This window comes from Oncorhynchus keta, chromosome 1 (assembly GCF_023373465.1).
Source record: "Oncorhynchus keta strain PuntledgeMale-10-30-2019 chromosome 1, Oket_V2, whole genome shotgun sequence".
Classification (NCBI taxonomy): domain Eukaryota; kingdom Metazoa; phylum Chordata; class Actinopteri; order Salmoniformes; family Salmonidae; genus Oncorhynchus; species Oncorhynchus keta.
This window is the reverse complement of record NC_068421.1, coordinates 25961634-25981210: the sequence shown is the minus strand read 5'-3', so window position 1 is coordinate 25981210 and position 19577 is coordinate 25961634. Positions and strand designations below refer to the sequence as shown.

The following is a 19577-nucleotide window of genomic DNA, read 5'->3' as shown; positions in this document are numbered from 1 at the left end:
AGGTTCAACTTTTGTTAGTTTTTACCTGGCATGATGACAAAGGAGCCTTGGGGCTCCATGGCGACCAGGCAGGCGCTGAGGATGCTGGGTGTGTCTGCGGCAGAGATGCCACACATCCTGCAGGTCTCCTTGAGGCGCTTGCTGAGAGACTGCAGGTTCCTTCTGCTCAGTAGAATACTCCAATCTGGAAAACAGAGGGAGATAGAAGATGTCGTCAGTCAGGGCACAACAATAAATATATTGAACAAAAATATAAATGCAATACGTGACAATTTCAAAGATTTTACTGAGTCACAGTTCATATGAGGCAATCAGTCAATTGAAATAAATTAATTGGCCCCTAATCTATGGATTTTACATGACTGGGAATACAGATATGAATCTGTTGGTCACAGATACCTTCAAAAAAAGGGAGGGGTGTGGATTAGAAAACCACTTCAATGGCTGTGCGAAGTTGCTGGATATTGGCGGGAACTGGAACATGTTGTACGCGTTGATCCAGAGCATACCAAACATGCTCAAAGGGTGACATGTCTGGTGATTATGCATGCCGGGGAATAACTGGGACATTTTCTGCTTCTAGGAATTGTGTACAGATACTTGCGAACATGGGGCCGTACATTATCAAGCTGAACAATGAGGCGATGGTGGCGGATGAATGACACGACAATGGGCCTCAAGATCTTGTCACTGTATATCTGTGCATTGAAATTGCAATCGATAAAATGCAATTGTGTTTGTTGTCCACAGATTATGCCTGCCCATACCATAACCCCACCACGGGGCTCTCTGTTCACAAAGTTGATATCAGCAAACCACTTGCCCACACGACGCAATACACCCCTCCCGTGTGTCATCTGCCAGGTACGGTTGAAACTGGGATTAATCTGTGAAGAGCACACTTCTCAAGCATGCCAGTGGCCATCGAAGGTGAGCATTTGCCCACTAAAGATGGTTACAATGCAGTCCGGTCAAGACCCTGGTAAGGATGAAGAGCAATCAGATGAGCTTCCCTGAAATGTTTTCTGAGTTTGTGCAGAAATTCTTTGGTTGTGCAGACCCAGTTTTATCAGCTGTCCGGATGGCTGGTCTCAGGTGATGCCACAGGATGTAGAGATCCTTGGCTGGCGTTGTTACATGTGGTTCCATTCAATTCTCTGGCAACAACACTGGAGGACATTTCTAGTCAACATGCCAATTGCAGACTCCCACAACTTGAGACATCTGTGGCATTGTGTTGTGTGACAAAACTGAACATTTTAGAGTGACCTTTTATTGTCCCCAGCAGGGGTCTTTTGGATCATCAAGGTATATGCAAGGACTAGCCAAATCTTACCTCATTTGCACACACTGTATATAGACTTCTCTATTGTGTTATTGACTGTACATTGGCTTATCCCATGTGTAACTCTGTGTTGTTTATGTCGCACTGCTTTGCTTTATCTTGGCTAAGTCGCAGTTGTAAATGAGAACGCATTCTCAACTGGCCTACCTGGTTAAATAAGAAAAAGTGCACCTGTGTAATTATTATGCTGTTTAAATCAGTTCTTGATATGCCACACCTGTCAGGTGGATGGATTATCATGGCAAAAGAGAAATGCTCACTAACAGGGACGTAAACAAATTTGTGTAAAAGAAAAAGGAGAGAAATAAGCTTTTTGTGCATGTGAAAAATTTCAGAGATCTTTTATTTCAGCTCATGAAACATGGGACCAACACTTAACATGTTAGGCTTATATTTTTTGTTCAGTGTATATCTCCCCTGTCTGGTGGAGTTTGGACTAGTGTGGCATACCTCGTAACTCTCCGTGGCCCATTCTGCCCAGACGGCCAATCACCACCCTCCAGGGCAGTGATGTCACCTGCACCAAGCCTAGACACCACTCCCACAGCTTCTGCAGGCCCAGTCGTCTGGCTGAGCCCTTTTTCCTCCGAGCCCTGGACAGAGGACACAACAAACAGTCACGAAAGAGAAAGATACCTGAATTGAATTTGTTTGCATGTCAAGTGTATACCATTTGGCAGGTTGTGTGTGTGTGTGTGTCACTGACCTGTTAGGCACGTCGATGCTGATGATGCATGTCTCCAGAAGCTCTCCTGATTGGTCAGTACAGGAGGCCAGGAGCCAGCGCTGGTCATGCGACAGGCAGTAGCCCACAAACAGTACATTGTACTTCTGAGAGGCCTCACCAAACGTCTCCCCTAGCTCTGTCTGCTTGTCCTTGATGGGTGCCAGGATGAACGGTGGTGTGTACAGACGCAGACATTCTGGCCTCTGCACAGGTGTAAAAGTCAGAAGGTCATGGGTCAAACCAATGGTTTCTTATGTTTCACTTAGCACGCTGTATTTAGTAAGCCATTGTCTTTATTCAACAGAGCAGTGGTCTCTTGGATCATCAAGGTATATGAAAGGACTAGCCAAAGACCAGGATGTTATATTAAACAGACCATTCACATTGTGACAGTTTCTAAAAACCGATCAGCAGTCTAAATCAATCCAGGAATAATATTTGTGAGGTTTTGTGCAGTTTCCTATGTGCGGTTTACCTCTGTGCTCCTCAGTGCCATGTCAATGGCCAGGCCTGGGCCGAAGCCCGTCAGAGCCTTGATGTTGGTGTTGCCGGGGAGGGGCCGTCTGCACTGCGTGAACACTGAGAAGGCCAGGGACTTGAGGTGCTGACCGTACAGATGGCGCTCCTCAATGCGCACAGGCTGCAACAGGTACTGACAGGGAATGATCTGACCAACACATCATTTTGTTAGAAACAGCCTTTTTAAACACACCAACCCCCACAGAGCCAATGTGCTGAACATAAATGTGAATAGTCTGCAGTCTGGCTACATGTGTCAAGTCCTCCATTACCTGCACAGACACACAGTTTCTGATGTGAGGCGGCAGGAACTGGAGCATCTCCACATAGCAGCGCAGCAGACCCAGTGTCCACACACTGGAGTGGGTGTCCCTCTCCCCGTCCTCGTAGCTGAAGGGGTCCACGATGTAAACCACAATGGACGGCGGAAACGTCACAGCATGGGACTCTCCGTCTGTAGGGACGCCCACCTTGTCTCTCTCCAATGTGCTGTAGAGAGAGCAGCAGTGGCGTCAAAGGTCCAACAGCCAATAATGAACTAGCTTTAAGTATTAAAGACATTTAGCAGGCCAAATGTTATTTTCCAGACAAGTCTGGTGCATAAAAATGGGAGAGATGGGTAAGGTTTTGCAGTCGTAATTCAACCTATTCCAAGTGAGAGTCAATTACAAATTTGGGTGCTACAGAAAATAATTTAAACGCCGTGTGACTAAACCTGAGGATGCAAGATGGTGGGGTTACATACGTCTCTACGGGCTCGGTACTGGCCTGGGGCTGGTTGGCAGTGGGGCCATTCTCCCCTGCAGTCTGAGGACACGACTGGGGCCCATTCTGGGAGACGCTGCCCTGCAGGCCTGATGTCCCGTATGGTGTGTAGGAGCTGGGCTTGGCCGATGGCATTCCTACTCCCCCTATCCCTCCCATTGCCTGGGGGCCTGTGGAGGAGGGTGGGGTGCTGTTGGTGTTGGCAGGCTGGGCAGTGCTGCTGCTGGTGGAGCTCTGGGGACCTGAGGAGGGGGTGGTGGAGCTGGGGGACTGGGAGGAGGAGGACTGAGGGGAGGCCACAGTGGGGCCACGCTGGTTTAACAGAGAGCTGTCCAGAGACTGTCCAGCCAGGTATGGAGCTGAGGAGAGTAACAAATAAGTAAAGAAAAAGATGTCAAATATTAAACTCAACTCAGGAAATGACCAATAAATTACATCTGAATATTTGCTTCTTGTACAAGCCACATCAAATTATAAACCCAAAAGTGATCCCATCTCTTATTCAGTACAATCTCCTGAAATAGAAGATGGCAATCTAATGAAGACGTACCCAGGTCATGCCGGCACACTTGGGCATACAGTTTGAGTTTGTTGAAGGCTTCGCTGTTTCCGTTGCTGCTGGCCATCTTGAGGAACCAGTCACTGAGAGGCTGCTCTGCCCGGTTCCTGCCCTCTGCTGTACCAACCCGCAATATTCCATCTGCATGAGTCTTACAGATTGGTCTGTGCTGACCCAGTCGACAGGCCTGCAAAGATGAAAAATAAGGGTAAATGTACCATGAAAAAAAAAAAACATGTTTTATTAGACTATCGAGGTTGTCTATGTGCGTGAGAGTGTGTGTCCCCGCTTACTTCGTACGCGGCCGTAAGGTCCTTGAAGAAGCTCTTAGCCCCACGGAGCAGAGCCTCATTCTCGGGACAGATGACTACATATCCCACGTCCCTGTGGGAGCCGAAGGGGTCCAGCAGCAGCTTTTCCCAGTAAGGGAGGCCGAAGGGCGACAGCACCACAAAGTCATACTCATACCCCACCAGGAAGGTAGGGATGGGGAGGGGCTCTGGAGACTCGTCAGTGCCTAATGGTTCAGAGAGGAGGGACAGTCAGACTCGTTGCAGAAGGAGTTGAGGGCGGCAGGTAACCTAGCGGATAGGACCGCTGGGGCCGTACCTGAAAAGTTTGCCGTTTGGAATCGACTAGGTGAAACAATATATTGATGTGCCCTTGAGCAAGGTACTTAGACCTATTTGCTCCAGTAAGTCGCTCTGGATCAGAGCGTCTGCTAAATTACAGAAACAAAAAAGTTAAAAAATAAATGTAGGTTGTCACATTAAACACTTGTTTCTGACCCAAAACAATCCTGATAAATCTATATGATCATTACATATTTAGAGCGCATGTGATACCAGGGATGGAAAATGCTTTGTGTAAACTTAAACCAGATATAAAGTATGTCGAAAAGATAATGGACCTATATATTTTTATATAATATTATATTTGAGAACTACAATCACCAAAATAAAAGCTAGACAATAAGGGTGAACTAAATTTAGTAGTATGGATTCTGTCATTATGTTTAAGCAAAAGAACACAGCATTAACAAAGTCAAAATTCATGGATTGCAGGAAATTATATTTCAAACGGCAAAGTTGTCAACTCCATGACAAAATGTAAAATTGAAGGAAATTTGCATTAAACTGCAAGATTCTCCCAGCTCCACGGTAAAACATGGAGTAGAATAGCACAAAATTTGCATTTTTTTTTCTTCCAGTTCTCAGCTCCGTGGAGACATTTATAGAATTGCAAGAATTCTATTCAATTCAGCCACACCAACAGGCCACCACCTAAGCCTGTTTTTGATCCAGAAAAAACCCTGGATCTTTATGTATTATTATTGCTTGATTTTTAAAGTCCTTGTGTTTACCGTAGGATCCCCTGCCGGCCATCTTGTGAAACTGCTGCCAGGTGAGAGGTCCCTGAACGCCCCAGGAACGTACACTTCTCTTCTTCTGGATGGCATCTTGGAGTACAGGCTGAAGGGAGAGCAGCACCCGCAGCACGTCCTGAGAGAACAGCCTGCTCACTTCTGCAGCTGGAGGGGGAGATAAGAGGGTGGGAAGGCTCAGAATCATACACCTAACCAAGAAGACTGGGTTTTTACATAAGAGGAGTAGGAAGAGAGAGGAAAAGCAGTAAAGAGTAGGAGGGGAAACAAGTTTGTGCATTATCAATGAGTGAAGGAGCAGACTCACTTTTGCGTTTAGGCCAGTTGTGTAGACACGTGCTCTTAACCAGCACCTCGTCCACCTTGCCTCCTGACATGTTGTCCATGAACTGTCGGCCATGCTCCAGAGCCATGTAGCAATCGTTATAGCAGTCCCTCTCCTCTACCCGTAGAGAAGAGTGAGAGGGGCCGGAGGACAACGCCTTGGGGTACTCCACTCCAGCCATGCGGGAGAATGGGTTGGTGCACTGATCCTGCAGCAACAGGATGAGCTCGTCTGGGGGCCTCTCGGTGGAGTTGCCGGTCCTGTGAAGGGAGGCAGCGCGCAGCTCCTGGAAACGCCTCTCAGAGTCCCGGCCGGCGTCCGAGCCACGCCCCACCACGTCCAGCTCATCCTCCAGGAAGAGGCCGGCCGAGCTGCCGTAGCGACGGTTGACCACAGCGCTGAAACCACAAGTGCAGGGGTACTGGGCCTCGCCGTTGTCGTTAAGATACACGCCCACATCAGCGCCACGGATGTTCATGTTGCACACGCACACGCAGCAGCTGTCAAAGTTACAGTCCTTGAAGAGGTTCATGACGGACTCAGAGAGGATGAGGGTGACGTAGAGGCTGTGGGCCTCAGGGATGGAGGGCACAGTGGCTGGCTCCACTGAGCTGAGAGGTCGGCAAGTAGAAGGGGTGGAGGCAGGCGAGTAGAGGTCAGAGTTGTCGTATTTGAGCGATCCCTGGACACTGGCAGGCCCTCTTGGGGTGCGTGGGGTACGGGGAGTGCGTGGGGTGGGGGCGGAGAAGCGGGGTGTGGCCGGGGAGGGTAGGATGCCCGTGCCGCTGTTGCTGGGTGGGGCACTGTTGGACATGAAGGGAGTGTGGGTCTGTGGTGTGTAGCTCTGGTAGTCTGGCTCCACACTGGGGATGTTACTGAAATAAGGAGACAACAGCACACACATTAAAACCCCTGACACATGTGGGTATATGAGACTTACATAACTCAAGAGGACCAGTCTGATTGGTTACCCATCTTTGGTGAGGAGGCCCATGGTTGGCACAGGGGGTATGAGCTCCAGTTTGCCCATGTTCCAGCTGGGTGTGTAAACACAGTCCTCTGGCAGCTTGATGGGCATCATACACTGACTGGGAAGCATCTTCAGCGGAGCAAACATGGAGCAGCCCGTGAATGCCTTGCACGCCTCTGACTTATAAACAAACGAGAAGTCCTGGAGGTATAATGTGGGAAGAGAATGAAAATAAGCCACTAACACTTCAGCAAGTCTAAGGTAAGAAAAAGTATTGAAGCAGACACCAGCATGAATAGACAGTGTCAGTCTTATCCCCCACCCCCCCTAAAAAAAAAAACAATCTTGCACTTGTATTTTCCTACAAGCACCAGCTTGGATAACCTCGGAGGGAAAAATGTACTTAACTGCAAGTCATTCTGGATAAGAGTACCTGCTAAATGACTAAAATGTAGAACTTCCACGCTAGGCTGAAGTGTTCAAAGGCCAATTAAAGGCCCGGTGCAGTTAAAAATGAGATTTTACTGTGCTTAAAGAAATATTTCCACACAAGGTTAAAATAATACTGAAAATGATAATGTAAGAGCTGCTTGAAAAGACCACCTGGAAATTCTGCCCGTTTTGGTGGGATGAAGTTTTGGCATGCCTGGCAACATCAAGTTAATAGACCAAAAACAAAGAGCATTTCAAACCTCTGCTAATATAGGCTATTTTTCAGGTTACATATCCCTCCCATTAGGCCCCACACTCCGACCACTCCCAGACAGTACTAAGAAAATTCTTGCTGGAGAAATTTCTCTTTGCTTAGAAGCCATGAAGTGCTTTGAAAGGCTGGTCATGGCTCACATCAACACCATTATCCCAGAAACCCTAAATCCACTCCAATTTGCATACCGCCCTAACAGATCCACAGATTATGCAATCTCTATTGCACTCCACACTGCCCTTTCCCACCTGGACAAAAGGAACACCTATGTGAGAATGCTATTCATTGACTACAACTCAGCGTTCAACACCATAGTGCCCTCAAAGCTCATCACTAAGCTAAGGACCCTGGGACTAAACACCTCCCTCTGCAACTGGATCCAATACTTCCTGACGGGCCACCCCCGGGTGGTAAGGGTAGGCAACAACATATCTGCCACGCTGATCCTCAACACAGGGGCCCCTCAAGGGTGCGTGCTCAGTCCCCTTCTGTTCTCCCTGTTCACCCATGACTGCATGGCCAGGCACGACTCAAACACCATCATTAAGTTTGCAGACGACAACAGTGGTAGGCCTGATCACCGACAATGATGAGACAGCCTATAGGGAGGTCTGAGACCAGACCGTGTGGTGCAAGGACAACAACCTCTCCCTCAACGTGATCAAGACAAAAGGAGATGATTGTGGACTACAGGAAAAGGAGGACCAAGCACGCCCCCATTCTGATAGACAGGGCTGTAGTGGAGCAGTTTGAGAGCTTCAAGTTCTAAACTTGTTCTCACATCAACAAACTAACATGGTCCAAGCACACCAAGACAGTCGTGAAGAGGGCATGACAAAACCTATTCCCCCTCACGAGACTGAAAAGATTTGGCATGGGTCCTCAGATCCTCAAAAGGTTCTACAGCTACACCATCAAGAGCATCCTGACTGGTTGCATCACTGCCTGGTATGGCAACTGCTCAGCTTCTGACAGCAAGGCACTACAGAGGATAGTGCGTACGGCTCAGTACACCACTGGGGACAAGCTTCTGCCATCCAGGACCTCTATACCAGGCAGTGTCAGAGGAAGGACCTAAAATTGACTCCAGCTACCTTAGCCATAGACGGTTCTCTCTGCTACCTCACAGCAAGCAGTCCAGGAGCACCAAGTCTAGATCCAAGGATCTTCTAAACAGCTTCTACCCCCAAGCCATAAGACCCCTGAACATCTAATCAAATGGATACCAAGACTATTTGCATTGCTCCCCCCTCTTCTACACTGGAGCTACTCTGTTGTTATCTATGCCAGTCACTTTAATAACTCTACATATTACCTCGACACTGGTTCCCCCGCACATTGACCTTGTACCAGTACACTGTATATAGCCCCGCATTTCACTGTAATGTCTATAGCTGTTGTATTCGGCACACATGACAAATAAAATTTGATTTGATTTTTTACAATTTCAATTGAAAACAATAACAGTAAGGTACTTAATTATCACCCAGAAATGATTTGATATCGAGATTAAAATGGCTCCATTGGGCCTTTAAGTTACCTTGATCTCAGAGGGCTTGGGGCTGCAGAAGCCTTCCTCCACCTCCATCTTGTAGTGGCTGCTAAGCTGGCTCCCATCCAGTAGAGTGAGGCCCACCCCGGCCTCCAGGCCACCGTAGTCCTTGCCCCCAGTGTTCATGGGGGAGTAGCCCATGGTGTGCTGCTCCAGGGAGGGAGGGGTGGGGAACATCTTGTGCAGGTCAGCTGAGCCTGGGGACAGGAAGGTGAACGGGGGAATCACCCTATTGTTTGGTAAATTAATGTAGGATACAGTGATGACCTAAAGAGGAACTTTAGGGAAGGAATTGGAGAAAGGGAACATACTTATGCAGGACAGAGGGTCCAGATTTGATGTTTTGTGTTCCTTACTGCCAAACTTGTCTCCATGAACTCCTGCTCTCCTGGATCCAGGCTGCTGGGGAGAGAACATTTAGAATGTTTTAAACAGGCTTTGATCAAAACATGTAGAGATAATTTTTAAGACTTTACACAATGTTCTGTTAGCAAAGTATCAACGGGAGATATGGAAACAGACAAAAGGATATGTAACCCAAACAATGTCCCCCCAATGTAGATGAGAACTACAGTGCCTTCAGTAAGTATTCATACACCTCTTAATTTATTCCACATTGTTACAGCCCGAAGTCAAAACTGTAGTAAAAAACTAATTCCCACCCATCTACACACAATTTCCCATGACAAAGTGAACAAATGTTTTGAGAAATATTTTTCATTTCATTCATTTAAATAAGTATTCACACCCCAGTCAATACTTTGTAGAAGCACCTTTGGCGGCATTTACAGCTTTGAGTCGTCATGGGTATGTATGTCTGTATCCGCTTTGCACATCTGGATTTGGGGATTTTCTCACATTCTTCCTTGCAGATTTTCTCAATCTCTGTTAAGTTAGATTGGGAGCAGCAGTGGACAGCAATCTTCAAGTCATTCCACAGATTGTCAATGAGATTCAAGTCTGGGCTTTGGCTGGGCAACTCAAGGATTTTCACATTCTTGTTCTGAAGCCAATCCAGCCTTGCTTTGGCTGTATGCTTGGAGTCGTTGTCCCGTTAGAAGGTAAATCTTTGCCACAGTCTAAGGTTGTTTGCACAATAAAGCAGGTTCTTATCAAGTATTTACCTGTATTTGGCTCCATTCACCCCCCCCCTATTATAAGTCTTCCAGTCCCTGCCGCTGAAAAGCATCCCCATAACATGATGCTGACACCACCATGCTTCACAGTAGGGATGGTGTTAGATGAGTGATGAGCTGTGCTTCTCCAGACATTGCGCTTTACATTCAGGCAAAATAGTAAATGTTTTGCTTCATCGGACCACATTGTATTTTGCCTTATGCTCAGTCTTTCACATGGCAATTTTCATGCCTAGTGCTGTCATGTGCCTTTTTCCTCAGGAGAGGCTTCTGTCTGGCCACATAAAGCCTAGATTGCTGAAAGGCTGTATAGACTGTAGAGACCGATGTCCTTCTGGCAGGTTCTCCCATCTCAGCCAAGGATCTCCGTAGTTCTGTCAGAGTGTTCATTGGGTTCTTGGTCATCTCCCTGACCAAGGTACTTCTTGCCGGGTTGCTCAGTTTGGTCAGACAGCCAGCTCTAGCCAGAGTCTGGGTAGTTCCAATTTTTCAACACTCTAGAAAAGATGTAGTACCCTTGCCTAATCACAATACTGTCTCTACGACATCTACCGACAGTTGATTCAACTTAATTGTGTAGTAGCAGTTCTTACATGCACGGTCAACTGTGGGACCTTATATGGACAGGTGTGTTACTTACTAAAATCAACTGAATTGGCCATAGGTGGACTCCAATCAAGTTGTGGTAACATCAAGGATGATCAAAGGAAATTTGATGCGCCTGAGCTCAATTTGGACTGTCATAGCAAAGGAGTCCATTTCATTTTCAATAAATTTGCTAAAATCTCTAAAAACATGTTTTAATTTTGTCAGTATGGGGTAGTGTGTGTAGATGGGCGAGAATTTGTATTGAATCTATTTTGAATTCAGGCTGCAGCACAACAAAATGTGGATTAAGTCAAAGGGTATGAATACTTTCTAGAGGCAATGTATACTCTACTGACCGCTAGCTCGTCTTCGTCTGAGTTGAAGAGGTTGTCCAGGTCGTTGATGGACACAGCCAGGTCTGTCTCATGGATAAGGCTGGTGGAGGGTACAGGCTTTCCACCAGCTGCACCCTGACCATCTGCATACACACACAGAAAGACAAAGAACAAAAGGAAGTCCCCTCAGTAACCACTCTGGATGACCATTTTATTGACATTCCAATCTTTTATAGTTTTACAGGAGTGATTAAAACAAAGTCTTCAACAAGAAGGAAATGCTCACCATCTGCTGAGGTTCCACTGCCATCGTCACCCTAAGAGAAACAAACACCAGCATAAAACGTGTTATTCTCTTGGCATCTGCTACATCAGTGGTTCCCAACCAGGGGTACTAAGACCACCGGGGGTACTTGAGAAGACTCATGAGACCATAAGCTTACTGGTAAAATGCACGAGGGAGTACTTCAAGGGGTACTACAGGCAAAGCAAAATTCAGTTGGTGGTACAGTAAGCAAAAAAGGTTGGGAACCACTGCTACAGCATCCCATAAGCAAAGGCGTAGTATACATGTCAGTCAACTGAACTAACAAATCCTACCACATTAGGTGAGATTAGGAAAAGTGTATAGGGATAACTATGGAATTAATTATTAGAAACTCATGTTTGATACTCACCTTGTGTCTCTTGCTGGTCTCTCTGTCCGAGCCAGGTTTGTCCTTCTTGTCAGTGAAAGTGAACTCCTCGTCTCCTTCCACGAAGGCGTAGGGGTCTGCCTCCTCCTCCTGATCCTCGTCAGCCATGGCAGCCACCAGGTGGCTGTTCCTCCTCTGGGTGTAGGTCCTCACCAGGTCTTCAGACACCTTCAGAGGCCTGCCAGAGCCAGACATCAATCTGAGAGGAGACAATGTTACATAGATGATCCGTAATCATATGAAAGGAGGGGAAACTGCATATATAATGCTCCAAGTGGATGTACACAGAGAGAGAGAGGGAGAAACCAAATATCTATCATAGCCACTCATCACCTTGGTGCTTATAGTAAGGTTTATCATTAAATGTTGAAAGAGACGAGGGGTAGTGTACTCACTCTGTGACAGAGACAATGTTCTCCTGCCCTCCTCCTTCCCCAGAGTCATCCTGTAGTTTGTCCACTGGCAACAGTGGTGTGAAGAAGTCGGAGGTCTTCTTCCGTGGCAGGTTGAAGTATTTCCAGGGGTTGTGGGCCGAGTCTTCGTTGGGGTTGATGGCTGATCCCACATAGACAGTGGGTTCCAGGGAATCAGGGTAGGCAGGTGGGAAAGGCAGAGGCAGGGGCTCCAGGTGGGGCTCGTCAGGCGAGGTCTTTTGGGGAAGCAGGCAGGGCTCGGAGGAGGGGGGGTAGAAGTGTTGGTGGATGGGCGTGGAGGAGCTCTTCATGGCCCCAGGGTCTTCCTCCCCGCGCTCGCAGGGGTGGGGGCTGAGAGGAGGGGGCTGGGGGGAGCCGGCCAGGTCTTGGAGGGGCCTGTGGGTGTGCAACATGGGGGCTTTGGAAGGGGCCGTGTCCACGTGGTGCAGGCTGGGGTAGGGGCCCTCATCCTGGGTTCTCATACACAGCCTCTGGGGCTCCATGGCCTGCTCCTCAAACACATAGCTGCGGTGGTGGAAGGGTGTCTGGGGCCTCTTCTGCTGCTTCTCCCCCTTCTCCAGCTTCTCGCCCAGCTTATGTTTGGGCAGCGGCTGTGAGGGCTGGCCCACCGACGGGGGGTTTCCTGAGGTGCTGCCTGATCGTTGCTTCTGGTTTTTATGCCTGGGGTAAAGAGAGAAATTATTTAAATAGCAATTTACTGAATGTTCACTTCCAAGGTGTCTGTGATTAAAACAGATCCCCTAAAGCATGCATTCCCAAACTGGGGATGTGATTATTATTTTTTTATTATAAAAAAAAAAACATTTTCAGACAGTCCATTTATATTTTCCAACAGGGCTATACACAAGGTTTTTTCCCCTCGCTTGAGTAGCCTCGTTTCACTGACAAAAACTAAATTAAACCATCTAGTGTTCAGCGAAATAACACCAATGTCAAATACAGGTAGCCTAGTCAAATAATTAACATCCAAACACATTAAACATTACTCTCTCGTGGGAATTCTACTAACGGTCCGTATGTAGCCAAATGTAGCTGCTGCTCATTCAGTTTGCTCGAAAATGGATGAATGGTAAAAAAAAAAAAGCTGCAAGGCCCGTATCCATAGACACATACCAGTTCTACTGGTAGTACTGCTACTACCAGCAGTACTACACCTGCACCTGTCGACGACAAGTTGTTCTGCTTCCACGAGCACATCCAATGCTAGCATTAGTAATTCTACATTTGTTGTTAACCCAGCTAGCATGGACACTGACAGTTGTGAATCTGATGCAGCCGAAGAGCTACTGCCCCCTTACCCGGGAATGCACCTTACAGACAGGGACGTTGGACCATCGAAGAGGTGCAAATACGATAACTACATCGATTTGGGGTTCACTTATATTGGGAGCAGTGCCTTTCCTCAGACAGTGTGTTATAGGTGCAAAGGTACTCTCACAACTCGATGAAACCTTCACTCTTGCGCAGACATTTAGAAACAAAAACATGCCAATTTAAAAAATAAGCCACGGGAGTTAGAGAATTAAGATGACTTTCAAGTAGTAAGACACGTAAAAACAACAGATACCATTAATAAGGAGCTAGAAGCGTCTTATATGGTGAGCTACCGAGTGGCTAGGACAGGCAAGCCCTATACTATTGTGGAGGACTTTATTCTTCCTGCTGCCGCAGATATGGCTGGGGGAAAAGGCCCGAAAAAAACCTATACTAACAATGTCTTCATCAAACACTGTTTCACGATGCATCAGCATCATGGCAGGAGATGTTTTGAAACAATTACTGCTGCGCATACAAGCCAGTGAATTATGTGTGTTACAGCTGTTTATGGGGGGTCAATTTATGGGGGGTCAATTAAGGAAGACCTCTTCTGCAAACCACTGGAAATATTTTTTTTAAGTACTGGAGAACTTTGTGACATCAAATGGACTTTGGTGGTCAAGATGAGTTGGTATCTGTACTGATGGCGCAAAAGCCATGACAGGGAGACATAGTGGAGTGGTAACATGCGTGTAAGCAGTTGCTCCTGACACCACTTGGGTACACTACAGCATCCACCGAGAGGCTCTTGCTGCCAAAGGAATGCCTGACAGCTTGAGATATGTTTTGGACACTACAGTGAAAATTGAGGCTATGATTAAGAAGTTGGAGCTCTTCTCTGTCTGCATTAACAAGGACAACAGACAGGTCTTTCCATCATTGTATGATTTGTGCAAATGAACTCAAGCTTACAGACAATGTCAAATGTGATATACAGTGGCTTGCAAAAATATTCACCCCCGTGGCATTTCTCCTATTTTGTTGCCTTACAAACTGGAATTAAAATTGATTTTGGGGGGTTTGTATCATTTGATTTACACATGCCTACCACTTTGAAGATGCAAAATAGATTTTTTTTATTGTGAAAAAAGAAATAAGACAAAAAAAACGGAACTTGAGCGTGCATAACTATTCACCCCCCCAGTCAATAATTTGTAGAGCCATTTGTAGAGCCACCTTTGCAGCAATTACAGCCGCAAGTCTCTTGGGGTGCGTGTCTATAAGCTTGGCACATCAAGCCACTGGGATTTTTTTCCCATTCTTCAAGGCAAAACTGCTGCAGCTCCTTCAAGTTGGATGGGTTTCGCTGGTGTACAGCAATGTTTAAGTCATACCACAGATTCTCAATTAGATTGAGGTCTGAGCTTTGACTGGGCCATTCCAAGACATTTAATGTTTCCCCTAAAACCACGCGAGTGTTGCTTTAGCAGTATGCTTAGGGTTATTGTCCTGCTGGAAGATGAACCTCTGTCCCAGTCTCAAATCTCTAGAAGTCAAAAAGTTTTCCTTAAAGAATTTCCCTGTATTTAGCGCCATCCATCATTCCTTCAAATTTGACCAGTTTCCCCATCCCCACAGCATGCTGCTGCCACCACCATGCTTCACTGTGGGGATGGTGTTTTCCTTGATGGCCAAAAAGCTCAATTTTAGTCTCATCTGACCAGAGTACCTTCTTCCATATGTTTGGGGAGTCTCCCACAAGCCTTTTGGCGAACACCAAAATGTGTTTGCTTATTTTGACTTTAAGCAATGGCTTTTTCTGGCCACTCTTCCATAAAGCCCAGCTCTGTGGATTGTACGGCTTAAAGTGGCCCTATGGATAGATACTCCAATCTCCTCTGTGGAGCTTTGCAGTTCCTTCATGGTTATCTTTCATCTCTTTGTTGCACCTCTGATTAATGCCCTCCTTGCCTGGTCCGTGAGTTTTGGTGGGCAGCCCTCTCTTGGCATGTTTGTTGTGGTGTCATATTCTTTCCATATTTTAATAATGGATTTAATGGTGCTCCGTGGGATGTTCAAAGTTTATTCTGATATTTTTTTATAACCCAACCCTGATCTGTACTTCTTCACAACTTTGTCCATGCCCTGTTTGTAGAGCTCCTTGGTCTTCATAGTGCCGCTTGCTTAGCGGTGTTGCAGACTCTGGGGACTTTCAGAACAGGTGTATTTTTACTGAGATCATGTGACAGATCATGTGACATTTAAATGAAGTCCACCTGTGTGCAATCTAACTAATTATGTGACTTCTGAAGGTAATAGGTTGCACCAGATCTTATTTATGGTCTTCATAGCAAAGGGAGTGAATACATATGCATGCACCACTTTTTCGTGTTTTAGAATTTATTTCATTTCACTTCACCAATTTCAACTATTTTGCGTCAGTCCATTACATGAAATCCAAATCATTGTAAATTACAGGTTCTAATGCAACAAAATTGGAAAAACACCAAGGGGGATGAATACTTTTGCAAGGTACTGTAGCGAAGCACCTGAGTGAGTAGGGTGTGCAATTACGCGGGTACTTTCCAGAGACAGGTGACACAAACAATTCGTTAGGATTCGTTATCCTTTTCATGCCCTGCCTCCAGACCACTTACCGATATCTGAACTGAGCCCCGTCGAAATTGCAACAAGTGGTTCTGTGAAAAATGTATTTAATCAGAAGCCACTTCCAGATTTCTGCACTCAAAGTAACTTGCCTTGGCAAAACGCGCTGTTAAGACACTGATTCCGTCTGCAACCATGTACCTATGTGAGAGTGGATTCTCAGCCCTCACTAGCATGACAACTAAATAGACACAGACTGTGTGTGGAAAATGATTTAAGACTGAGACTCTCTCCAATACAACCCAACATTGCAGAGTTATGTGCATCCTTTCAAGCACACCCTTCTCATCAACCTGTGTTGAGTTATTCACAATTTTCGATGAACAAATAAAGTTTTATATGTAAGATGACTAAATAAAAAGCAAAATTATATTTAAAATATTATTATTTGTGCCCTGGTACTAATAAGAACTCTTTGTCACTTCCCACAAGCCGGGTTGTGAAAAACTCACTCATTTTTATGTTTAATAAATGTATCGTATAGTGTGTGTGTGGCAGGCTTACAACGATGGCAACAACAACTAAAAACATTTGGGAATGCGCTGACCCTGGTGCTAGAGGGGGTACGCAGCTGGAGGTTGAATGTTTGAAGGGGTACGGGACTAGAAAACATTTGAGAATGCGCTGACCCTGGTGCTAGAGGGGGTACGCAGCTGGAGGTTGAATGTTTGAAGGGGTACGGGACTAGAAAACATTTGAGAATGCGCTGACCCTGGTGCTAGAGGGGGTACGCAGCTGGAGGTTGAATGTTTGAAGGGGTACGGGACTAGAAAACATTTGAGAATGCGCTGACCCTGGTGCTAGAGGGGGTACGCAGCTGGAGGTTGAATGTTTGAAGGGGTACGGGACTAGAAAACATTTGAGAATGCGCTGACCCTGGTGCTAGAGGGGGTACGCAGCTGGAGGTTGAATGTTTGAAGGGGTACGGGACTAGAAAACATTTGGGAACCACTGCCCTAAAGGACTCTGGTGAGTTATGGGGGGAAATTATCAGCCTAAAACACGTGTAAAATATGACCCACAGGCCAGATCTGGCCCATGACAATTCTCTCCAGCTTTCACAATGATTTGGGTTGTCAATTAATTTTGGCCCGCTTCCATACCGCACACGACGTGCTGCACTACAAGTCCCAGCAAGCACTGCCAACTTGTTGAGCGCCAAAGGCAGTGCATTGCCACACACACACCTCCTCCCAGACTCAGGAGCCAGCCAGACATCTTCGTGTCAAAAAGCTATTAGATTAGTAGTAATTTATACTCTGTGTGAATCCTTGAAGGACACACACGCAAGTATAAATGAGTTAACATTTGAGTCATCTACTTTATGAAATTACAGCCCGATGTGCTTGCACATCAACTCAACATCAATTGCGCTGTCCCGTTTTTAGCACGTAGTGGAGGAAAGTACACAGGAAGTCCTCCTAGGCTACTAAAATGTTGCAGTCTGGCTTCGGTTTTTAAACTTGACCATGAATAACCCACCAAAAAAACAAAACTCAAATATGTTTTACTAGGGTCGCAGCATATTAGCCAATGCACATCTGCAAGCATAGGATGGACAAATATTATTTATCTTGTTTCGTGTTAAATTGCTATATACAGCACCCCATGGTCAATATTTACATTTTTAAAGGCGCATATTTTTCCAATAAAACAAATGCCAGTGTGGGTTGAAGTTGTATGCACGTTATATTCTAAAAACAAACATACTATTTCTGGCCTGTAAATTATTTTTATTCAATATGGCCCGTGTGGTGATTGAGTTAGACAATCCTGGCCTACAACGACCCCCACCGTTATAAACATGATCCAGTACCTTGAGCAGTTGCAGTGTGCCCTATGCGAGAACTCCACAAAATCCCACACTCCTGTTTTGTCCACCTCCTCCTCCTCACAGGTACCATTGGTCAATGTAGCAAACTTCCTCCTGACAAAGAACCAGACAAACAGAGCTCAGCAGACAGACTCCTTCAATAGACCAGTAGTATATGAATCAGTAGGGTGATTTGACTTGTAGTGTACATACTTGTTCTGGGCCCGGTTGGTAGTGCACTCCTGCCACACGCTCTCCACCACCTGGGCAGCCAGCCTGCGGGGGATCTTGCTGCCGTGGATACCGCTGCTTTTGGAGCTGAAACCATCCACTGTCGAGCAGAGCTTCAACCACCTCTGTGCTGCCTGAGAATCTACATGGGAAAAGAAAGTAACACTTACGTGATAATGCCCGAGAAGCCGGTGTTTGGAAGATATATATAGGCACAGGTGTTAGTCCCGCGAAGAAGTCGAGGGCCGGAAACCGTGCCAATATAGTCACCAAACACTGGCTTCGAGGACATTATCACTTATACAACGGGTAACCAACATATTTAAATCATGATTGACATATTTTCATTCATAAACATTCTGGGGCCTCCCGAGTGTGGCAGCGGTCTAAGGCACTGATCAGTGCTCAAGGCATCACTACAGATCCGAGTTCAATCAAGGGCTGTGTCGCAGCCAGCCGCAACCAGGAGACAGCGTCGTCCAGGTTAGGGGGGGGGGTTTGGCCTCCATGCCCTCTGGCTTCGGGTCGCCAGCTGTGCGGTGTTTCCTCCGACACAAATGGTGCGGCTGGCTTCCAGGTTAAGCAAGCAGTGTGTCAAGAAGCAGTGCAGCTTGGCTGGCTCACGTTTTTTGGAGGAAACATGGCTCTCAAACTTCACCTCTGTCGAGTCCACACGGGAGTTGCAACAACCGGGTAAGACTAACTACCAATTGGATATAACAAAATTGGGGATAAAAAGGGGGGAGGTAGCAAAAAAAACGACTTTGTTTTGATGTATTTAGTCATACTATTTCATCTTTCCACAAGATGTAGTCCTGACACAAATCTAGGGTTTCTACCCAAGCCGGCTAGTCATTCATTTTATCAGTTCGGTTGCCAGAGACATAACCCAGTCGTTAAGTATTTTTGTTTTAAATCTAAGGACACGACTCGGGCGTTCGTTCTAAATGTTCCGTTGCCATTGTAACAGTATAGCTTCCGCCCCTCTCTTCGCCCCAACCTGGGCTCGAACCAGGAACCCTCCGCACACATCAACTGCCCCCCACAAAGCATCGTTTCCCATCGCTCCACAAAAATAGCAGCCCTTGCAGAGCAAGGGGAACAACTACTTCAAGGTCTCAGAGCGAGTGACGTTACAGATTGAAACACTATTAGCGCGCACCCCTCTAACTAGCTAGCCATTTCACATCGGTTACACCATGATGGCTGACAACGTTCTTATCCCTTACTTGCTAGCCAGCCAACTTCAACTAACAGTCACGCCAAACAGTTTTTTGGGGGATACATTCATAACAATGAGCTAATGATGCACGATTTCACCTGGCATTGGCTCTCTCGCCAGGCCACTGTTGAGAAGAGATAGCCAAATACACAGCGAACACAATCACTTCAAACTGGAGCAGGAATGACAGCAAACTAGCTGCATTATGTATTTTCCGATTGACATTTCTTTGTGTGGGTGTGTAAATATAACACATATACATAAACACACAAAAATATTGCTGATTCATGATTTCGATTGACTGAGAAAAGCTGCCAATCTGTCTGTCTAGTCACAAATCCAGAAAC

The 19577-nt window shown here is 46.3% G+C and overlaps 1 protein-coding gene across 2 annotated transcripts in view; it reads right to left on the bottom strand.

Moving 5' to 3' along the window:
- Nucleotides 1–19577, bottom strand: part of LOC118357659 (mediator of RNA polymerase II transcription subunit 13-like) — a 32383-nt gene that overhangs the window by 2195 nt on the left and 10611 nt on the right. Inside the window, exons 7-25 of one of the 2 annotated variants that reach the window (XM_035735039.2) lie at nt 17991–18150; nt 17781–17891; nt 12002–12700; nt 11589–11805; nt 11198–11228; nt 10933–11054; nt 9164–9254; nt 8841–9049; nt 6596–6795; nt 5607–6499; nt 5279–5446; nt 4209–4432; nt 3907–4102; nt 3337–3715; nt 2864–3080; nt 2548–2739; nt 2052–2275; nt 1796–1938; nt 26–184 (exon numbers count right to left, since the gene is read on the bottom strand). In XM_035735039.2, coding sequence (XP_035590932.1) covers nt 26–184; nt 1796–1938; nt 2052–2275; nt 2548–2739; nt 2864–3080; nt 3337–3715; nt 3907–4102; nt 4209–4432; nt 5279–5446; nt 5607–6499; nt 6596–6795; nt 8841–9049; nt 9164–9254; nt 10933–11054; nt 11198–11228; nt 11589–11805; nt 12002–12700; nt 17781–17891; nt 17991–18150 — 4635 coding nt within the window. The remainder of the gene's footprint in view (nt 1–25; nt 185–1795; nt 1939–2051; nt 2276–2547; nt 2740–2863; nt 3081–3336; nt 3716–3906; nt 4103–4208; nt 4433–5278; nt 5447–5606; nt 6500–6595; nt 6796–8840; nt 9050–9163; nt 9255–10932; nt 11055–11197; nt 11229–11588; nt 11806–12001; nt 12701–17780; nt 17892–17990; nt 18151–19577) is intronic. The other variant, XM_035735101.2, reaches the window with a different exon arrangement.